Source organism: Calidris pugnax, unplaced genomic scaffold (genome assembly GCF_001431845.1).
Source record: "Calidris pugnax isolate Ruff unplaced genomic scaffold, ASM143184v1 scaffold20, whole genome shotgun sequence".
NCBI lineage: Eukaryota > Metazoa > Chordata > Aves > Charadriiformes > Scolopacidae > Calidris > Calidris pugnax.
Window position 1 is genome coordinate 1,845,631 of NW_015094510.1, and position 20,814 is coordinate 1,866,444.

At 39.7% G+C, this 20,814-nt stretch overlaps 1 protein-coding gene across 2 annotated transcripts; it reads right to left on the bottom strand.

The window, feature by feature from the left end:
- Positions 1-4,406: 4,406 nt before the first annotated feature.
- BORA (bora, aurora kinase A activator) lies at positions 4,407-20,785 on the bottom strand. Of its 2 annotated transcripts, none has more exons than XM_014966264.1 (12): positions 20,693-20,785; positions 19,592-19,762; positions 18,332-18,438; positions 16,069-16,114; positions 14,408-14,489; positions 13,102-13,167; positions 12,304-12,360; positions 10,805-11,025; positions 9,321-9,474; positions 7,087-7,688; positions 5,667-5,798; positions 4,407-4,643 (listed from the first exon to the last, which is right to left on the bottom strand). In XM_014966264.1, exons 2-12 carry the CDS (start codon positions 19,745-19,747, stop codon positions 4,458-4,460), a joined length of 1,809 nt encoding a protein of 602 aa, XP_014821750.1. In that variant the 5' UTR covers positions 19,748-19,762; positions 20,693-20,785; the 3' UTR covers positions 4,407-4,457. The 2 variants fall into 2 exon arrangements, with proteins under 2 accessions (XP_014821750.1, XP_014821751.1); XM_014966265.1 differs by lacking the exon at positions 20,693-20,785 and adding an exon at positions 20,536-20,583.
- Between the last annotated feature and the right edge of the window lie 29 nt (positions 20,786-20,814).

Sequence of the window (20,814 nt, forward strand, 5' to 3'; positions counted from 1 at the left end):
AATCCTCCAAAGTGCCTGGCATTATAGTAGTTTGCAGAGAGAAGGTCTGCTGATGCCAATTCCCAGCTCTTGAAGCCAAGAAACTGCAATCCCACCTACTACAGGTGTTCCTCAGAGATCTTTGAAAGAGATACAGCTCACAAACTTCTATATGAGCTGCTTCTCAGTGGCTTCTCTGAGTAATCAAGAGTGATTAATCTTAGTGGTCAATACGTGGTTGCTGCTTGGCCCTATTTACTCAGCTCCCTGGATGCTGTCGCTGTAAAGGGCTGGATCGGACTCCTCTAGGGAAGAATAACCCCACGCACCAGTACAGGTTGGGGGCTGACCTGCTGGAGAGCAGCTCTGAGGGAAAAGACCTGGGAGTCCTGGTGGACAGCAGGATGACCATGAGCCAGCAATGTGCCCTTGTGGCCAAGGCGGCCAATGGCATCCTGGGGTGCATCAAGAAGAGTGTGGCCAGCAGGTCAAGGGAGGTCATCCTGCCCCTCTACTCTGCCCTGGTGAGGCCCCATCTGGAGTACTGTGTCCAGTTCTGGGCTCCCCGGTTCAAGGAGGACAGGGAACTGCTGGAGAGGGTGCAGCAGAGGGCTACAAAGATGAGGAAGAGCCTGGAGCATCTCTCATGAGGAAAGGCTGAGGGACTTCTCCAGACTTTTAGTCTGGAGAAGAGAAGACCAAGGGGGGATCTGATCAATGCTTATAAATACTTAAAGGGCAGGTGTTAAGAGGATGGGGCTGGTCTTTTCTCAGTGGTGCCCAGTGACAGGACAAGAAGACATGGGCACAAACTTGAACACAAGAAGCTCCATCTAAAATGAGGAGGAACTTCACTTTGAGGGTGGCAGAGCACTGGAACAGACTTCCCAGAGAGGTGGTGGAGTCTCCTTCTCTGGAGCCATTCAAAACCCACCTGGACACATTCCTGTGCGGCCTGCTCTGGGTGGACCTGCTTTGGCAGCGGGGCTGGACTAGATGATGTCCAGAGGTCCCTTTCAACCCCATATCATTCTGTGATTTATGAAGTACATATATATATATATATATAAGGCATTAAAAGGAGACAATTAACACTTTTTAACTGATTGCAACAGAAAAGCCCACACCCCACGAACGAGACCTTTCCATCCTGTCACCACTATTCTAAAAGGCTCGTTTGGAAACTTTAAAACTTACATTTCAAGAAAGGTGTGCACAGCACTGCATCTATAACTGGTACTACACTTTTAATTCATAATTATAATACAATATATTATAGTAAGTGAGCCTATTTTGTAACTGTAGGTATGAGAACACAAGCTTGCCAAGCTCCTTGCCTGATCTCCTTCCTCTCCTCACCCAAACGCTGCACAGGCAGCGCGTCTTATCAGGCAGCGCTGAAATGAAAGATGCTACAAATCGTAGCCAACAGACAGGGTACAAACAACCCAGGTATGAAAGAGATGTCTTTATTCTGTTTCATTACTCCATTTACAATTATACACTTTAAAGGACTCTCATTACAACTAGTGAAATTAATTTAATGTAAACAACGACCGTTTTGTGCAACGCGTGCCAACCAACGTAGTAAGTACAACTGGAGAAACAGAATGGTCAAATGATTTCCACCATAATTTGCACAGTAGGCTGCTTCTACAAAACAATTATAAAAACATGATAAAAAATACACACGTTTTCATTAAATAAATAATTCCCATCTAATCGAAGACTATAAAACAGGACAGAAAATACAGGCGATTTATCTGGGGAGGGAATCCTGAATTACTTCTTACATTCACCCATTTCTGCCATTACTTTTTCTTAACCTTTAAGAAAACACTTATATAGGGCGCAAGTAACTATTTTAATGATTGCTTTTTATATTTGTGAATACTAGAAATGCTTCTGATCACTGAGCAAAACACTGTAAAGAATCAAAAATTTTCATTAAAAATAATCTTAATTATACATATCATTCCGAACAGTTTGGACCACCCTCCTTCTCATCTTCCTCTTTACACTAACATTACTATCAGTTTTAGTAATCACACCTGCAAAAATAAATCCTTTGTACAGTCTGGAAATCTGAAATTCACCCTTTCAGTTGATTGTTGTTGAAGAGAATTATCACGAGAAACAGAAATGACGCAATAGGTCATAACTAACTTTTAAATCTCACAAAAGTTGCGTCTTGCTTTTGAGCTACAAACCTTACAAGGTGAAGCCAAGAACATTTTGAAGCCTCTATTCAGCAAATTATTTTTCCAGAAGTCTAAGTTCATTGTAACAAAATTAATTCCCTAAAAGTTTCCAATTCAGCATATTTCCAGCTTTTATAGGGCACCGTTTCAAGACCATGGAAGGGAGAATTCAGGCTGTTAGGTTCAATTACTGTCTATCCAATATGCGTTACAAAAACACTGATTAAATTGCTACGGAAGTAAAAATAATGCATGTCACGTTTGCTGGTTAGAAATCTAAAGTAATTTTTTTCTGTTATTATTTTTGCAATGTGAGAACTAAAACCGAACGATGCTTTACTGATGGCACAGAAGTTCCCCTTGAAGTATATTTTTCAGAAAGCCTTCACTGGTGAATTAACACAAGTATTTCCAGAACTGTCCTAATCCTACAACACTTGCACTTAAGTCTCAGGTCTAACGCATCGCTTCTTAATGCTACGCAATTCCTGCCATACCTCCCCTTTTGAGATTTTTTTTAAAAAAATATAATAAAGTACCATCAGTTGCCTTCAACTTTAGGTCTGAGCAACTCCTTGAGGCTCAGTGTGCCAACAGCTACTCGTCAGCCACCGTCTGTGGACTTTCCTTTTCCATGAATCCAACCAAGTTGACTTCAGAGCCCTACGAACACAGAGCCCTGCAATCTCAACTATTTCCTCTCTCTCTTCTTTCCTCCTTAATGACTAGGGCTACATCATTACCCTATGGGTTCTTTTAAACAAATCCCATCAAATTTAATCAAATCTGATTTGCTCAGGCACAGGGAGTTCTGGGCTTCCAGACCCTCCTCATTCCATTCCTTTTGTCCATTAATGGTTTTCTTGAAAGTATCAAGACTTTGTTTGTATTAATACTTTTTGCAGCAAGTGGCATGCAAAAATAAATTATACTTCCAAATGTTTATGTAAGTATTTTGGTAATTTCTGTAAGCAGACATAATAGTATTGGGAATGTAACGTAAGAGGGAAGTAAAAGTGTAATGGTTTTACAGAAGAAAGGCTGCACCACTCTCTTAATGAGGTACTGAGACCAATTAACCTTATTGCACCTTCTTATGTTCCTTCAAAACGGCATCAGAGCGTCAAGTTGGACACAAGTGCCCTTAGGAAACACTGGTGGAGTCAGGTGATCAACATCAGTGCTAACAATTCCTACAGTAACAACACCACTATCATTTAACTTTCAAGTACCCAACAGTACATCTCACTTCAGTCTCTACAGTTTTAAGAGCTGTTTAGGGGGAAGAGACTGAATTTTCCTACTAAGAGATTTCCATCACTTGTCCTTTCCCTTGATTTCTGTCAAACCAAGGGAAAAAAGTGATCCAAAAATCGCTAAAGGGATTCTTCTGACTTACAGCTTATCTTATTTCTAAGAGAATTAAACTTTTTTTTTTTTAAAATTATTGAAAACTACATCCTTTCCATAACTGGAAGGGAGTTTTCGTGCAGCTGTTCGGAAAACTTAATTAAAAGGACTAGCCTGGCGTTAAAATCAAAGCACACATTTTTAACAGTTCTCAGTCTACTATTAATCACAGACACGTTCCAGGGACACGTTTCTGGAACAGCAGTTTTCCTCTTTCCTCGTGAAAGTCACAGCTGAGTCTTATCACTGTTACTTTAGACTGATATGGGGAAGACTCTCACTCCTCTCTGGTTTCCCCAGCCCTACTCTCACCACACACCCGCCCAGCAGCTCATTTCTGTCGAGTCTTCTTGGTACCAGCGCTAGTATTCCTGAAGCCACACCAGAAACCTCATGGGGCACAAAGCAAACCCAATCAAAACTAACACTCCTTTCCTTTCTCTTTCCTTCATGCTTTTAGTTCTGTCTTAAAACATAGGTGTTTTTGCAGTTGCATCAGCTCCTATGCAAGTTATCTGGGTTTGCTCCGTCTGCCTAAAATATTCCCCTTGAAGCTGAAGTTACAGCCAAACTTCCAAACCAAGCCTCCTCATGGAATCTACCCTGATCACAGAAGGAAGACAATTCTGAAAAAGCACCATATTTTTTCTGTACGCCTTAATTTTCAAAGGAACACTTAATACCACTGATAAATCTGGTAATAAGACCTGAAAAACCCCACATTTTATTTAAAAAGTCCCTTAATATATACCAAACAATTTATTACACTTGCATTAAAAAAGCAAAATAGTATGTATAGTCCAGGTAATTGAGGTGATCTATATAAAGATTTATTAGACAAGACAATTCAAGTTCTCCATCAGAAAGCTACATACCATTTTTGTGAAATCCCTGAACTTGATTTTCATTTTTATGTTTCCAGGCAGAAATGTTGCAAGTTGCATTTGGACCAAATACTGTACTATGTGTTTCTGCTTTTTGGAAACAGGATTGCTTCTCTGGAGATTTTGATCTCAGCAACTGATTGTCCTTATGCTTTAAAACAGAGCACTCCTAGATTAATAAAGAAAAGTTAATTTTAAAACCATTTTCACAAAAATTCCCCAGTAGAAACAAGATCCAAACTCGCTATCTGAAAATTTCAAGTTGCAATTTGTACCTTGGCCTCCCATCTCCCCACTTCTGAAATGAAAATGAAATTAAAGATAATGTTTTCTCTGCACAAATCTTTCAGATGGGCGGTCAGTAAGAATCTCTTCTCAGAGCACACAAGCTCTGAGTGAGCCCAACCAGATTCTTTCAGCCAACAACGTCCATCCTTTTTATAATCTGGTACTACTGGTCAGTACTGTCTCCCCTTCAGATTGTAAATGACACTAAATAGTAAATCATAAACCGTTAAGTTTATAAGACCATACGGCCATAATTACTAAGTGAGAGGAGATGATCTTTGCTCTCTCCTCCAAAGAAATACCTTTGCTTCCCATTCTCTAGAAGAACTTCTTAGTCACACGACTAAGAGCTTGGGAGTTTTGCTGGATGGGTATTGTCTGTCATAGTTTGTTTAGATGTTAAGATTGGTCATCAAAGGGCCTGGAATCAAAAGCCTGTACCCAAGCAGAAAGCTTCCCACCAAGTAAGCGTGCCAGGTACAGTCCAGAAAACTTGAGCTTAGTTTATGAAAAGAAGTGGCAGACAATTTTTCCAAAGAAACATTCTTTTTCACAGGCACGCATTTAAAAACTTAGCAATAAAAAGGCAGCAGGAACAACAGGAACAAAACCAAGAGACAGACTACAATACATCAGAAGCCATGAGCAGCCTTACACACACACTTGTTTCCTCTCTAACTTTGGTTTTGTCATAGAAGATGTGATTTTTTTTATTCCCAGCTTAAAATAATTGTCCCGCATTTAGTCCTTGTTTTCAACATCATACTTGAAATGATGCTACATTAACACGCTCTCTACTATCATCTGATGGGTCTTCCCTCAGGCTCCCTGAAACTGAGTAAAATAGGGAACGGATGCTTTAGATGGGAAGTCTATCACTTTGGTATCACAATTGAACTCCTACCTTTGTTCTAAGCAGCTGAGATTTACTCTGAAACACGTTAGTATTCATATCATTTTCTCTGCAGTTGGTTTCAGTCCCCGCTGTATCCATAATGCTGCTTCCACAAGTCTGTGTATTATAACCACTGTCCACCTGAAATCAAGAAGCAGGGCTTTAAAAATGTCCTGCAATTTATCGCCAATACATTCAGATTAATTTATTTCAGAAATCATTCGATATGATTTGTATTTAGCAGAACGTAATCCAACAAACCAGCTACCATCAGTTAATAACGAAAGCAAACAGTAAACAGGTCTGTCAGAATTAGTTTGGGTTAAGTTAAATGTATTATGATACGTAGTAACATAAATTATTTATAATTGCTATCCTAACTCCACTGGGAGAGGAAAAAGGGGATGGGGAGATCTCTCTGCAGAGGGATCTGGACAGGCTGGATCGATGGGCTGAGACCAACAGGATAAGGTTCAACAAGGCCAAGTGTCGGGTCCTGCACTTGGGTCACACCAACCCCCTGCAGCGCTACAGGCTTGGGGCAGAGTGGCTGGAGAGCTGCCTGGCAGAAAAGGACCTGGGGGTGTTGGTGGACAGTTGGCTGAACATGAGCCAGCAGTGTGCCCAGGTAGCCAAGAAGGCCAACAGCATCCTGGCCTGTATCAGGAACAGTGTGGTGAGTAGGGCCCGAGAGGTGATTGTCCCCCTGTACTCGGCACTGGTGAGGCCTCACCTCGAGTACTGTGTCCAATTTTGGGCCCCTTACCACTAGACAGACATTGAGGTGCTGGAGCGGGTCCAGAGAAGGGCGACAAAGATGGTGAGGGGTCTGGAGCACAAGTCTTATGAGGAGAGGTTGAGGGAACTGGGGTTATTCAGCCTGGAGAAGAGGAGGCTGAGGGGAGACCTTATTGCTCTCTACAACTACCTGAAAGGAGGGTGTAGAGAGGTGGGGGTCGGTCTCTTCTCCCAAGTCACAGGTGACAGAACTAGATGAAATGGCCTCAAGTTACACCAGGGGAGGTTCAGGCTGGATATTAGGAAAAGTTTTTTCACCAAAAGGGTTATCAGACATTGGAATGGGCTGCCCAGGGAGGTGGTTGAGGCACCATCCCTGGAGGTGTTCAAAAGACAGGTCGATGTAGTGCTGGGAAATATGGTTTAGTGATGGTGTTGCTTTTTGTTTGTTGTGTGGGTGTTTATTTTTGTCAAAATTAGGTTGACGGTTGGACAAGATGATCTTTAAGGTCCCTCCCAACCTAGAAGATTCTGTGATTCTGTGGGTGGGAAGGAATAGAAGTCACACTCACTACCACCTGCATGCCACATCCAGTAAGAGAAAATAGGTAATTACTTCCAGAATGGTATACATATTAAAAGTTAGTACGGCAAGCTCTGTTTTACAGAGAAGAAAAAAAAAGCATTTTACCTGAATACTACTGTTGTCACAAGGAATTGCACTGCTTTCTGCAAGAGGTGACATGCACATGCGAGAGCTCTCGATACTGAAAGTAATCCCCGTCATGAAGCTGGTCATGGGTGCGTTGCTATTGCCAATTGTGTCTTTTATCCAAGTGTTTTCCTCTGACACTTCAGCTGCATCAGCCATGTCTACAGTATTGTTTTCCTTTGAGCCTTCCATATCCCGGAACGATGACAACCTTTGGTGACAAGCTTCCGAGTGATCTGGTGCAATAGACACAGTTGCCACCACGAGACGGGTGCCACGTGCGAAAGCGTCACCGTCCTGCTGGCGTAGGTTTATCCTGTTATCCATGTCTGGGAACCGACCTTCTGCTGGAGAAACATTCTCCTTGTCTTCTTCATCCTCACCATGGTTCTCAACTGCAATCGGTATTCTGATGACAGAAGTCTGGTACTGGGCAGCTCCTCTACATGCTCCAAGCCTCATAGGAGAACAATTTTTAATCGGAGAACAACCATCTATATAAGGACTTCTTGTACTTGGGGGTGTCATTCTGTTTGAGGAGGAAGGAATATCTGGAGAGCGAAATGTAAATTTTCTTTGGTCTGTGAAAAACAAAAGTTATTCTGTCAGATATCAAGTGGAGTTAAAGTCATCATCCTCAAAGCCCTACGGTCCTTTGAATTGTATTTCAAGCAGTGTGCTCTTGTGGCCAGGAAGGCCAACGGAATCTTGGGCTGCATAGGGAAGAGTGTGGTCAGCAGGTCAAGGGAGGTCATTCTCCCCCTCTACTCTGCACTGGTGAGGCCACAACTGGAATACTGCATCCAGTTCTGGGCTCCCCAGTTCAAGAGGGACAGGGAACTACTGGAAAGAGTCCAGCGAAGGGCAACAAAGATGATTCAAGGACTGGAGCATCTCCCTTATGAAGAAAGACTGAGAGAGCTGGGACTCTTTAGTCTGGAGAAGAGAAGGCTGAGGGGAGACCTTATCAACGCCTACAAGTATCTCAAGGGAGGGTTGAAGGAGGAGGGAGCCAGACTCTTTTCAGTGGTTCCCACTGAGAGGACGAGGGGCAACGGGCACAAGTTGGAACATAAGAGGTTCCACTCAAATGTGAGAAAAAACTACTTCCCAGTGAGGGTGACAGAGCCCTGGAACAGGCTGCCCAGGGAGGGTGTGGAGTCCCCTTCCTTGGAGATTTTCAAGACCCGCCTGGATGCAGTCCTGAGTAACATGCTCTGACAAGCTCTAGGCAATCCTGCTTCAGCAGGGGAGTTGGACTAGATGATCTCTATGGTCCCTTCCAACTCTAGAATTCAGTGAAATTCAGTGAAATTTCATTGACCACTGTCCATGGCTCCAAAGGCCTTCTTAAAAAACCAACCAAACAAAAAACCCTCAAACCAAAGAACAAACCACCAGCACATGGAAACTATCATGGTAAAGGCAAGATTTTATCCCATTTTTACCACCAAACTTGTTTCCTATGACAAGGTTTGCTGTATTGGAGGCCTTGCATTTTCAAGTGTCAGTAATGTACCGTGTTTAAAGGAAAATGTCTGAAGGCTGGTTCTGTGGTTTTTTTCCGAAGAAGTATCAATACACATATTCTATAGGCTTTTAAAAAAATTGGGGCAGAAATGAAGTTCTCAGGAAAACCAAATAACTGAAAAAACATTTATAGAGTCTTCACACATATTGATATTGAAATACCACAAGGCTCATAAGAGCAAAATCTTGTATAAACGTGGCATTAAGTCTCACCAGATAATGGATGAAATATGAAATACTGACATTTTCCAGAGTAACGAGGACACAATGTTTCTGATATCTTCACTAGCCAGCTGCATATCAAATAATCTTTAATTGGACAAAGAATGTGATTGTAAAGTGCTTCAGGTTGGGCCCAATCAGAATTGTGACCTTAGTTCAGACATATGGCTTTAAAACCCCTTCTCACACTAGGTTGTGTGTCACACTAGATTTTTTTTCATTCCTATGAGGTCTCAATTCCTTCTTCTAAAATATTTTCCATAGTTGATTTTTTGCAAGCAAACACACTTCACTAAGATATTCCACTGCTTAACAGTAAATGTGTCATATAGGAGGAAAGTGCTGCTCTGCCAAGTACATTAACTCGTCTCCAAACAGAAACAAGTTCCAATAAAAATGCAGCTCATACGATAAAAATATATAAATCAAGAAAGAATGATACATATACAATTAAACCATACCTGACAGTGGTGTCTTCCTTATGTGAAAAGCAATGGGTGAAAAAGTAGGAGAACCATTATGTGCAGGAGACCCCTCTGCAAAGGTGGGACTGGTTATACTTCCCAGACTGTAAGCCCTTGCTCCTCCCTGAATTGGACTCGAAGAAAACTGACCCTTCAGTTAAAAAAACAAAAGCAGCATATTTTCATAATGTAAACTTTGACTAATATGTATATATAGAAAGTGCTGAAACTAAAAAGCTTAATATGGCAGCACTGAGGAAAACTAATCCTGTACAATGACAATCTCTATCATTAGTTTGGCTTAAATATTCCAGTTGCAGCTCTTCACTTGGACTTTATACCTCCATGAAGGAACGAGCAACGGCCTCAAACTGTGGCATAATACCAACTAAGCCTATAATAACCGCTATATTTAAGAACTATGAGAAGCCTAAACAAAGAATTAATGATATCTCTGTATATAGTCAAGTATTTAATTTCAATTTCTCACTCATACCAACGCAGATGAAAGCCAGCCACTATTTGTATTTTAATGCAATCCATATTATCTGAATTATTTAACTCAGCAGGAGACACAACACTTTTCCTTAAGAAAAGAGAATAGCGGTCGTGATCTTGCTTAAGAGTATGGTGCAAAAAGAAAAGTTACTTCTAGCCCTATAATTATGTTGTAGGAATTCTTTACTAGGTTACCCTAGTGAAGACTATTTTTTTTTTTGAAACCACCCTCTTGGTGGGGTAGTTTTTTTCCCCATACACTTCAGCTGCCGAACAGACATGACCATACCAGCTAACCCAGTTAAGCTGTGCTATGTCCACCTGCAAATAAGACTCAACTTGCTGAATTTAAAAAACAGACATTATGTTCTGTGTTCTAATAAACATCTATTAATCTGAAATCTCTATTCAAAGGGAAAGAAAGAAGCATATTTAGCACTGCATTCAAAGAGCCACAAGTAATTTCTTCCACCATAAATGAATTTATCAGCTAAAAGGGAAATAACTGTATCACCTTTTCGTATCAACTAGCATTTTAGACAGTAGTTCATGCATTTAAACAGGCTGCTTTCTTGTATATACATTTTATGACAAAAAAATATGGTTTCAACATGCTTTCAGCAAGTCTTGTATAAGTATCAACTCCTACTTCTTTTCAGAACATAAAATGAAAGCATAATTCCTTCTGTACAAAAGAATAACAGCAAAACCTAATAATTTGATGTAATAAAAAGTCAGTAATAGGTTCTTTCAAGACTTTTTTGTTGGTTTTTTTTTTTTTCTGAATTTGGAATTTGAAAAAAACCCAACAAACCAATCCTTTGGTCTAACACCTACTCTCTCATAAAGCAGTTGAAGCTTATCAAAAACATGGTTGTTCATCTTGGGAAGTCAGAAGACAGAAGTGGTACAGCCTGCTCTAAGAACTACTCCTGTGCCAGGTTAAGTCACATCCCATCCAGGCTCCAAAACAGGCTACTTACTGAACTGGATGTCTCCAGGGGGCTTCTGCACCGGACTGGAGATATGTCTATTGAACAGAGCACTCCAAGGGCGCTCCCGCTACTGCAGGGGCTATGCAGGGAAGGGGACAAACACTCAGATACGCTCCCATTTTCTTCTAAAAACAACTTTCTTCTCAGTGATGAAGAGCTCAGATTTTCCTGAGACTGATCTGCAAATTCATCCGTTCTAAAATATTCACCTAGAAATGCGGGGGAGAAGCAATTTCCAATAAGAATGCAAGGAAATTAATTATCTTCCACTATAGATACATATATAACTAAATTAAAACATTTAATCCAATTTACCAAACCAGCAAGTAACTAATACATTTAGGCACCTATCCCAAAGGATCACTTGGTGTCATTACAAGAAGTTCACTCTGTCTACTAAGGTTCCACTTGTGCCTATGCTCCTTTAATACTAAAGTCTGCATTTTAAAACAAAATATATTGGCTAGCATTTACTTACTGGCCTTTTCCCCAAATTCCATTATTCTTCACATCTGAGTTGTGAAAAAAAAGGGGTTATTGTACTACCCAAGCAAAACTAGTCCCTTTTTCAGCCCTCCCATATGCTTTGGATGGTCATCATGATAAATCCAAAGGCAAAACACACTGAATTATAAGTCAAATCATAAAGATGTTAACAAAGGCCCATTAAAATACACTGAGATTATGTTAGTTCTTTGCTCTTGCTCTATTCTAATTGGATATTCCTCGTAGAAGAAATTTTTCATGAATTTAGAAACTACGCATTGATGGAAGCATTTAAGATGAAACACGAAAGCAATAGATAGGGCTCTATTTTTCTGTTTTAATTCTGATGGCCCACAATCAGGGTTGTGAACTGCCATACTGGGATAGGAGCACACAGCTAAGAACCTCTGGGTTGGCTGTACCCACTATTCCCACCTATGAGCTGCAACAACAGCCCTTTCCAGCCTCCCTGCCTGTGAAGATGGCAGCAATTGCTTGATAGAGCAGTTACAATCAGTTAATTTGCCTCTTGCTGCCATCACTCAACTGTCACGGCTTTTTTGCCACCACCATGGCTTCAGTTAAATTTAAAGGCACAGAATTATAGCTTAGCTTTGCTCAAGGCAAGGTGGGGCTATGAGCCACGTGGCCAGCAATTTGTAGAGACAAACAGCTCTGCTAAGATAAAAGAACCGCTCTGTTTGCAAGGAGGCACGGGGCAGTCTTCTGCTTACTACCCCATAATCATTCAGAGCTGTTGATTTAATTCCAACTGTCCTCCATTTCCCTTCTCTTTTATCTTTATCTCTACATTCAAATCATGTATTTAAGTCAGATGGCCCACGGAACACGCAATAACTGCCTATTTTAGAACACATATTTAAAAGTTTCATTCATCTATTAGGCTTTCAATATTTCATAGAACAAAAAAAAGCAAATAACACAAACCCAAGTTTTCTATTTAAACATTCATAATGAAATTTAGATCTGACATGACATACCTAGTATTTTCTCTAAATTAAAATCCACTGGCAAAGACAGTACTGTCTGACAAGCAGCTGCAATGAATAAAACCAACAAAATTAGCCAACAGTGACCTTTTACTAAAACTACAGAAACAAAATTTCACTTTCAAATTGCACTGCAGTTGAGCTACTTAAGTTACAGTTGCAATGAGGAAAAGTGTTAATTAAAGCTAGGATTCTGATTTGACAACATTATAGGCAGCACGCTCGGGCCTAGAGATAAAAAAACCAAGGCTTGTAACACGAAAGCCTCTAGAGAAGTGTTCTTAACTGAGGAGAAAGGTCTCTGAAGAGAAAGGAAAAATTCAAAAGGAAGTGAGAGAAAGATTATCAAAACATCCTGGGGGAAAACACTGCCCATTTATCTAAAAAGAAACAGTTTAAAAGATGTTTTAAAATTTCTGCTATTTATTTGGCAGAGGAAATATTCAAGATTGTCTAACCCAAAACAATCCAACACATTAAAACTTTCTTGAAATCATAATTTACCCGTAGACCTGAGGCTCATGTTCACTTTTTAATTCAGAAAAAGTGCATACACTGAGTTGGAAAAAGTGCACTCTGAAGTCTACAGAGGACTTCAGAAAAATATATGAAAGAATTAAATTACTATGAGAAATTAGTATTAAAATAGTACCATACAGTTCAAGAAAAGTATTTTCTACAGGAACATTAACAAAACAATCATTTCCCTTTGAAATTAAATAGCCATTTAAAAATGGGTTGTTTTGCTTCAGAAAAAGCCTGTAATTTCAGACATTGCTTTTTACCCACCGTTGCTTTTCCCAGGCTGCAAAGTTAGCTGTCTTCCAATTGGAGAAATGTTATTTAGATCTATGGCTGTAAAACAGATAAGAACTTGAATTTAAGCATGCATTGCATGTAGAGCTTTGAAACCTAGCAGCAGTAAGTTAGACTATTTATTACAACTTAATAAAATTTCTGCATCAAAGTTGGGAAGAGATTAGAAAGGAGTGCTGAAGAAAGGTTATCATTACAGCTGGTTAAGAGAGTTTCAACACCTTTCTATTCAAAAAAAGCAAAGTGAAGTAGGATCAACTTTGCCCAAATCTTTGTCTCCTGCACCCTCCTCTATATTACCAAGATTTAAAACAAACTCAGTTTATGCTTAGCCAAACAGGCTGTGTTAAAGTACACCACATCTCCAGAGAATCATGCAGTCTGGACTTGAAGACAAAGATGGAGAATCTACCACCTCACTCTTTTTATACAGCCAAGGAACACGTTACGCCATTTTCTTTCACCACTCACTTTCCCAGGTCTAGGATTGTGGTTTATATTATCTACTCAAGAAGTGGAAACCTTACAACTGACAATTAAAAATACATGGTCTACAAACTGCATCTCCTTGACAAAAAAAATTAAGTTTAGCCTCTTCCAAATCTTGCAAAAATTCCCAAACACTTATTTAAGAATTTCCTACCAAACAATACTGAATGCAAACATTACTTTCTAGCTGAGATTTGTGCAGCTTGTAATCCATTTACTATGTATTCTGTTGGTTATATATAAACTTTAAGAACAACAGCATTGATAATAACATCTAGTAATAGAGCAAATGAAATAAACTTGGAAAACCCACACCCATATGTTCAGGGACAGTGAGCTAGCAGGACACTAAAAGGACAACAGGAATTTACAAGGGTAAGGGTAGAAAAATATAGAACTCAGTTTCCAATATGTTGACAGGAAAGTCGTCAGAATAAGTCAGACATGCAGGTATCAGAAGAGTGAAGAAGACTTGGCTATTACCAGTATTAACACAGCAAAGCTATGTGTGCTGATTCAACTGGTTGAAGGCAGGTTATGAAAGGAAAAAAAATTTAAGAACAAGAACCAACAGTAACAAAAAAGAAAATATAATGGAAGATACTGGATTAATAAATTAGTTTTAAACAACGAAAGCACTCGGAGAAAACAGCTAAAAAAAAAATAATCTATCAGTTGTGCCATCTTGTATCATTGGCTCTTAAAATTTAAATTGAGGTTAAAAAAAAATTATGCTTAATAATTTCTCCAGAGCTAGATCATTTTGGATGGAGACACAAAAGCAACTTACATTTAGTTGAATTAAACTGAGAAACTTGTTTGCCTTCATGTTCAGTCCAAGGAGAAGGAACTATGAGTCTTTTTGTGAAAAACTAGAACAGAAGAGAAACAAACCATCTTAGCACTTTTAAAAATTGGAGACTCTCAACTTACATTTAGATTACTACCCTGAAAAAGAAAAAAAAGTCCTGCTACTCACAGATCTATATTTTAAGAATTTTAACTTTGTTCCCCAAAACATATAGTTATCCCTTGTACCTAAAATATTTTTCATTATTTCAGGCCCAGAGATGGTAAAGAAAAACCAATTTGCTTTGAAGAAGACCTCATGCTTTTTATGACACAGGCCACCTCAGATCTTCCAAGTCTGCAGAGTGAAGATTGCAGAAAACTTTCATTTAACACTAATTACTCATTTAAAAATGAATTGTCTCTGCCATACTTACTGCACACTAGTTTAACGTTATTCTTTTCAAATTTTCAGCTTGTTAAATGGTTGTATTTTGACAATTGAGGTATTTTGCACAAGTGCTAAAGAGACTTTGCAAGAACAGTAAAAGAAGCAAACCACCAAGGTTTTTTGGCAATATTATTAGTGTATTTGGGTAAACTGGTTAGTAGTGAAACATTTATGAGTATTGGTACTTCAATCTTTTTCTTTGAACCAGAAACTGTATCTACTGTCACAGTTGCACTCTAAAACACGCTGATGCTGAGGAGATTAACAGTATTACATAGCTTCAAGAAATACATAGCAAACCCTGTTCTCACAATAAAAGCAAGACTCAAAGGAAATGAAAACAACTCAGCTTGAAACACCCACCTATTAAAGGCATAATTTTTATCAGAGATGTGGTTTCAAGCTGTTCAGCTGCATAATCCATTAGCTTATGCCTCACAAAGAAGAAATACCCTTTTAAATGCAGATTTAGAGAAACAGAGTACCCTAGCTGCGGGTCAACTACATAGCACCTTTATGGAATCATAAAACATATTATTTGTTTATAGAGACAGAAACCGAGAGCAGCATGATACTATAGAGGCCAGTAATACTAAGGAAGACTTGTCTATCAGAGCCTTATTTTATTTTTTTAATTGAAATAACATTGCAGATTTCTCTAGGGAAGATCTGAAACACTTGACTGTTCCTTCTCTGCTAGACAAATGGACAGTAAAAATTAAAATTAAAAATGGAAGAATTACAAGCTACCAGAAGAAAGTCCTGCCTTCAACTAAGCAAACTTTGGAAGAAACAAACAAACAAACAAAAAAAAAATCACTGAGGTTCTGCTGTCTTTTTAAAAATGCAATGAAAGAAACTAAGCTACCTAACACAAAGTTACTGTAAAACCCAAAACAATCCATCATTCTTTTTAACCTTAAATTAAGTATTTATAAGAGTTATCTTAGGGTTACATTCCCACTAGCCAACCAACATGAAAGAAACAAAATCTGCTGTTTTAACCTATGATATCTAAAAACAGATGAGAAGAAAAACGCCGTGTGGATTCCAACTACCACAGCAAGGGATAAGGACACAAAATTACTTTCTTACTGACCAATAAAATATAATAGGCTTCTGGGGTTCCAAATCCTGTAATAGATGTGCATCTTTTTGTAGGTATGTAGCTAAAACAAATCAATACTTGATAGCATAGAAAGTTTTATTACCTCCTCAATGGCTTTTTGCCTTCTGTCTTCTGTCTCCTTATCAATTCTAAGAAACAAATGAAAAACAACTCAATTATCAAAAGCATCACATAATTGGAAAAAAAAAAGTCCAACCATGTAATCTTTTACAGATGCTTAAGAGAAACATTATATATGAAATTGTACTAGGCCCTAAATCTTACCATGCTTTTACTGTTATGTACAATAATCTCATACTATAGATTTAGAAATATAAAATGCACTTCTCAGTTATTTCAGTTAATTTGAAAAAGATCTGTACTGTTTATAAGTACAGATTTGCAAATCTTCTATTTACTCCTTGTATCAGCAAGTATTTTTATCTGGATGAAAACTCAGTCATAACTGATCTTCCAAAATAATTCATTTAGTTATGTTGAACTTGTCATATGAATAGATTTTACTATTAAAGTTGCCATGAGATTAGGTTTACAAAGAATCTCACTACAAAATCAAGCAAAATAAAAAACTGAGCTGTAAGGAACAAAAGGGCAACAGAAGATACTCATGAAAATGTTTGTATACACAGCCCCCTTTCCCAGGACAGAGTTCCCCCTATCAAATAGCTGGTCTGCCATATTTTCTTCAGTACAGGATACAATATTGTATTTCAGTTTGAATCAATTAACATATTCCCTTATGCAGCTTTTAACCTAGTTTAATAAAAAATAATTGCAGTTACTTCAGCCATCTTCAAATGACATGCGAGATTCTACATTTATACCTCAAGTCTCACTTTCAGTTACTATGTCATTTATAAGCTTCAAAAAATTTTACAATGAATATTCATTCTTAGCTGAACCACATAATACTTTCATACACACTTAGTGTACCTGAATTACCCTTGAGTAATTTTAAAAATCAGTCAGATAACAGACATGATTAGCTACACAAACACATGTAGATGTACCTAATACATAAATAACCTTTCCCTCTCGTCCCTCTTTAATGCTAATCAGACTTTGAATAGATCTGCAATACTTGGACATGCCATCTTCAGCTATGCTTGTCTAGATGATGCTAAAGTGACAGTTCTATGAAGACACTTGCACAAATTTCAGTTATTGTATCAAAAAAATAAGCATGCAATCATCGAATATTTATGCACAGTGGATCATATATCTCTTCCTGTTAAAAAAAAAAAGGTAGGTTCAGTCAGACACTAAGAACAATAGGTCTAATTCACAGCACTTTTACAATGAGGGTGGTAAAACACTGGAACAGGTTGCCCAGAAAGGCTCTAGATGTGGCATCCCTGGAAACATTCATGGTCAGGTTGGACAGGGCTCTAAGCGACCTGATCTACTTGAAGATGTCCCTGCTCGTTGCAAGGGGGTATTGGACTAGATGACCTTTAAAAGTCCCTTCCAACCCAAACCATTCTATGAATAGTTAGATGACTCTTGCCCTAAACAGCCCTCTGTTTCATTTCAGTAACAGGACTTGAAAGTCCTATAGGCATAACCAGGATGGAGGATTGTTTTATTATTCTGTTGCTGTGGTGCTTCATGCCATGAGGTGCAAGTTTCTGTCTGAGAAACATATAGGAGCGTCTACAGGATTCACCATTGTGGCCTTTCCTTGACTACCGTCACTTGGCATGTTGTTCTGTACTATCAGCATGTAAGACTATCCCTCAAGATGACCTGTGAATATCAAGCCTGTTTTACTTACTCATTTGTTTTGCCCACAAAAGTTATTTTCAGCAAAAGGAAAAAGTTGAGATCACAATCCCCACATTATTTCATGTAACTAGCCATCTGTCTCTCCTCAAAGATGGCAAGCTTACTGGTCTTCCCTCCTTCACATTCAGTCAAATCTATACCTTTCAAAAAGGGTACTGGCTTTCCTAGCTCTACCCTTCTGCAGTAGTCCCAAAGACCAAAGAAGCCTACACTTCACAGGTCGCAGTGTGGAACACTGAGAAGATAAATTGTGCCGTGACAAGGAGCAGGAGGCAGCTTGGCAACAACCACTGGCAAGACATTTTCTTGCTTCCGTTAGCTGCTTTTACCTGGCTGCCTTCCAAACTGCAGTCAGAGTGGATCAGCAGCTCTTAACATTAAAAGAGAGCGACATAGAGGCAACCTCACCTAAATATTACACCTACATCAGGGACACGTAAAACTCTATGGTAAAAGATTTGAATAAAAAGTCATTAATGCCGTGTTGAAATGTCAACAAAGCAAAAGAACAGTGTTCCAGTATTGAAGCTAAGTTAACTGCACACAAACAGGTAAGTTACCTAGCATGACTCAAATACATTGCTTGGCGTCGAACATCTTCCGAGTCAATTTCCACAGGATTTATTAGAGCCAGCTGATCAATAGACCATCTAAATTTTCCTGGTGTCTAAAAAAAAAAAAAAGAAGTGGATATCTTAATGCTTGCTAGTCTAAAAAGATACAAATAAAACCACAGAACAAATTTCAGTGGAACAGTGCAATCACAATTTCCAAATACTTTCTGTCAAAGACAATCAAAAGAGTTTCTATTTACATGATCTGCTTAAAAAAAAAAAAAAAAAAAAAGTAAGTCAATCAGGCTTCTTTATGCTGGTAGCGGTATTACATCGATTCACAAGAGAAAGTGGAAGGTTGTAGCTAATATTTACAAACCGAGGTGTCAATTTCTGCTCAATTTCTGAGGAGAGATCTACCAAAGATATAGAACTTGGGATAAAATTTAATTGCTTCTAGATTGCGATAATCAAAATTGCAGTTCCATGGAAGCCCAGTGCCCATATCTAGCCCAAATTATCCAAGTAATAGAGCAGCCTTCCTTTCACCTCACAGTTCCAAGACGACTTAGGAGTTGCAACTCCACACACATCCCTCAAAGTCTCCCTCATAACGCCACGCACAGTTCACAACAAAACCCAATTCAGATGTAAAGCAACTTCACCCCTTTATTTAACAATTGATTACAAAATATTGTTCTAATATCTGTTAAAAAATTATCTACCAAATGAATCTTTTTACTTTAATTAGCAAAGCATCATCTCTGCTTATCAGATAATAATTCCAACTGCAAACCAAAGGCAATTTGCAACTAAAAATGTTATATATACACAAAATCATTACCTTGATTCTGTGAATATGCAAACAGTTCATAATAGAAGTGTAATTAAGTTTTACTTGCATCCAGCCTGCTTAGCATGTAAGTAGAAACTGGGTTTTTTTCCACTTCAAGTGGGACAAGAGCACCACATCCAATAACTGTCCCTTATCTACTTTCAACTGGTTTGATCATGGAAGAGGTATATGCTAATCTACTGATACACCTAATAGCTAATGAAAAAAAAATAAATAATCAGGAAAGTAGGAAGTGACAATGTTAATATTAAAGGCAGCATATTCCTGTAATTGGAAGAACCTCTAAATGCCACCCAACCCCTTTGCCTTAGTATATACACTAGGTACATTAAATAGAATACACTTGTTAATGCATTTTAAAAATTTACCACTACATCTGTATAATTACACAACTGAAGACTAGATCTTACAGATGAGGAGTTTGTTGATTTAAAGACTGAAGGACTAGAGACAATCTGTTCCTGAAGAGTATAATAATCACTGGGACTTTCGAAAGGATTCAGGATTGTGACTCGTCCTGGAGTTTCTGGTGTTATCTGCATTTTAGCTTCTTTTGTGTCAGCCATAGCACTAAGCTATACCTGGAAAAGAGAGAGGGAGAGAAAAAACAAAGGGGGGAAAAAAAAAAAAGGCAGTTATAATTTTTACTTTTTAGGGTCATCCTGAAGGTTTTGGGAAAAGAAGATCAATCCCTTTCAAGGGGTGAGAAACAGAAGAGTAACAAAGCCAAAGTTAGCTTTGGCTTGGGCCTACTGACATGGAAAGAGCTGATAAATAAGGCTGATACGAACGAAAGCTAAGAGGAAATAGAACCTACAGATATGAGACAAGAAAGAACATTGAAAAGGAGATCTAAAGACAACAAAACACCAAACAAACAAACAAAAAAAACACACCTCAGCAAAAAAAAGAAAACGGTGATGAAGCCAAATATATATTTCTGAAGGGCAGCTCACAAATCAAACGCTTGACACCCAAGGGCTTCGGAAACAGACACTAGTGGAGCGTGGCACAGGGACCATCTCCCCGGGTGCCGCGGACACAGGGAGAAACGGAAGGCCACAACGGCCAGAGGGAGCTGCCGGCAAGCCTGCCGTTGCCCACACCCCTAACCCCAGAAGCTTCTGGTTGCAGGCAGCCCCCTGCCTTCCCCGGGCGGCGGGAAGCAGCCGTGCCGGCCGCTGAGAAGGCCCACAGTGCTGCTCCCCCCACCTCTACCTACGGGCCGCGGCCGGCCCCAGCCCCCGAGAGGCTCCGAGAGACGCCGCCGCTCCCTCCCGCAACATAAGCCGGGGACAAAAGGCCGGCGGACCTACCGTACCCCCCTCAAGCCGCATCCCGGCGGCTCCCTCACCTGAGACGGGAGCCCCAGGGAGATACCCCCGCTCGGCCTAGGGCTCAGCTCCTCGTTCCCCCACAGGAGCAGCCCCCTTCTCCCTCTTCCCCCCCCAAGGCGGCGTCACCGAGCCGCTCTCCCGACGCGAGGAGGCCGAGGCCGGCGCAGCAGCTACCTGCCACGGTCACCGGGCCAGGGTCACCGGGCCGCCGCTGCCGGGGCGCCCGCTCATGCTCCCCTCAGATCACAGCTCCCGCCTCCGCCGCGCCGGGCGGCTCTTTAACTAGCCCCGCCTTC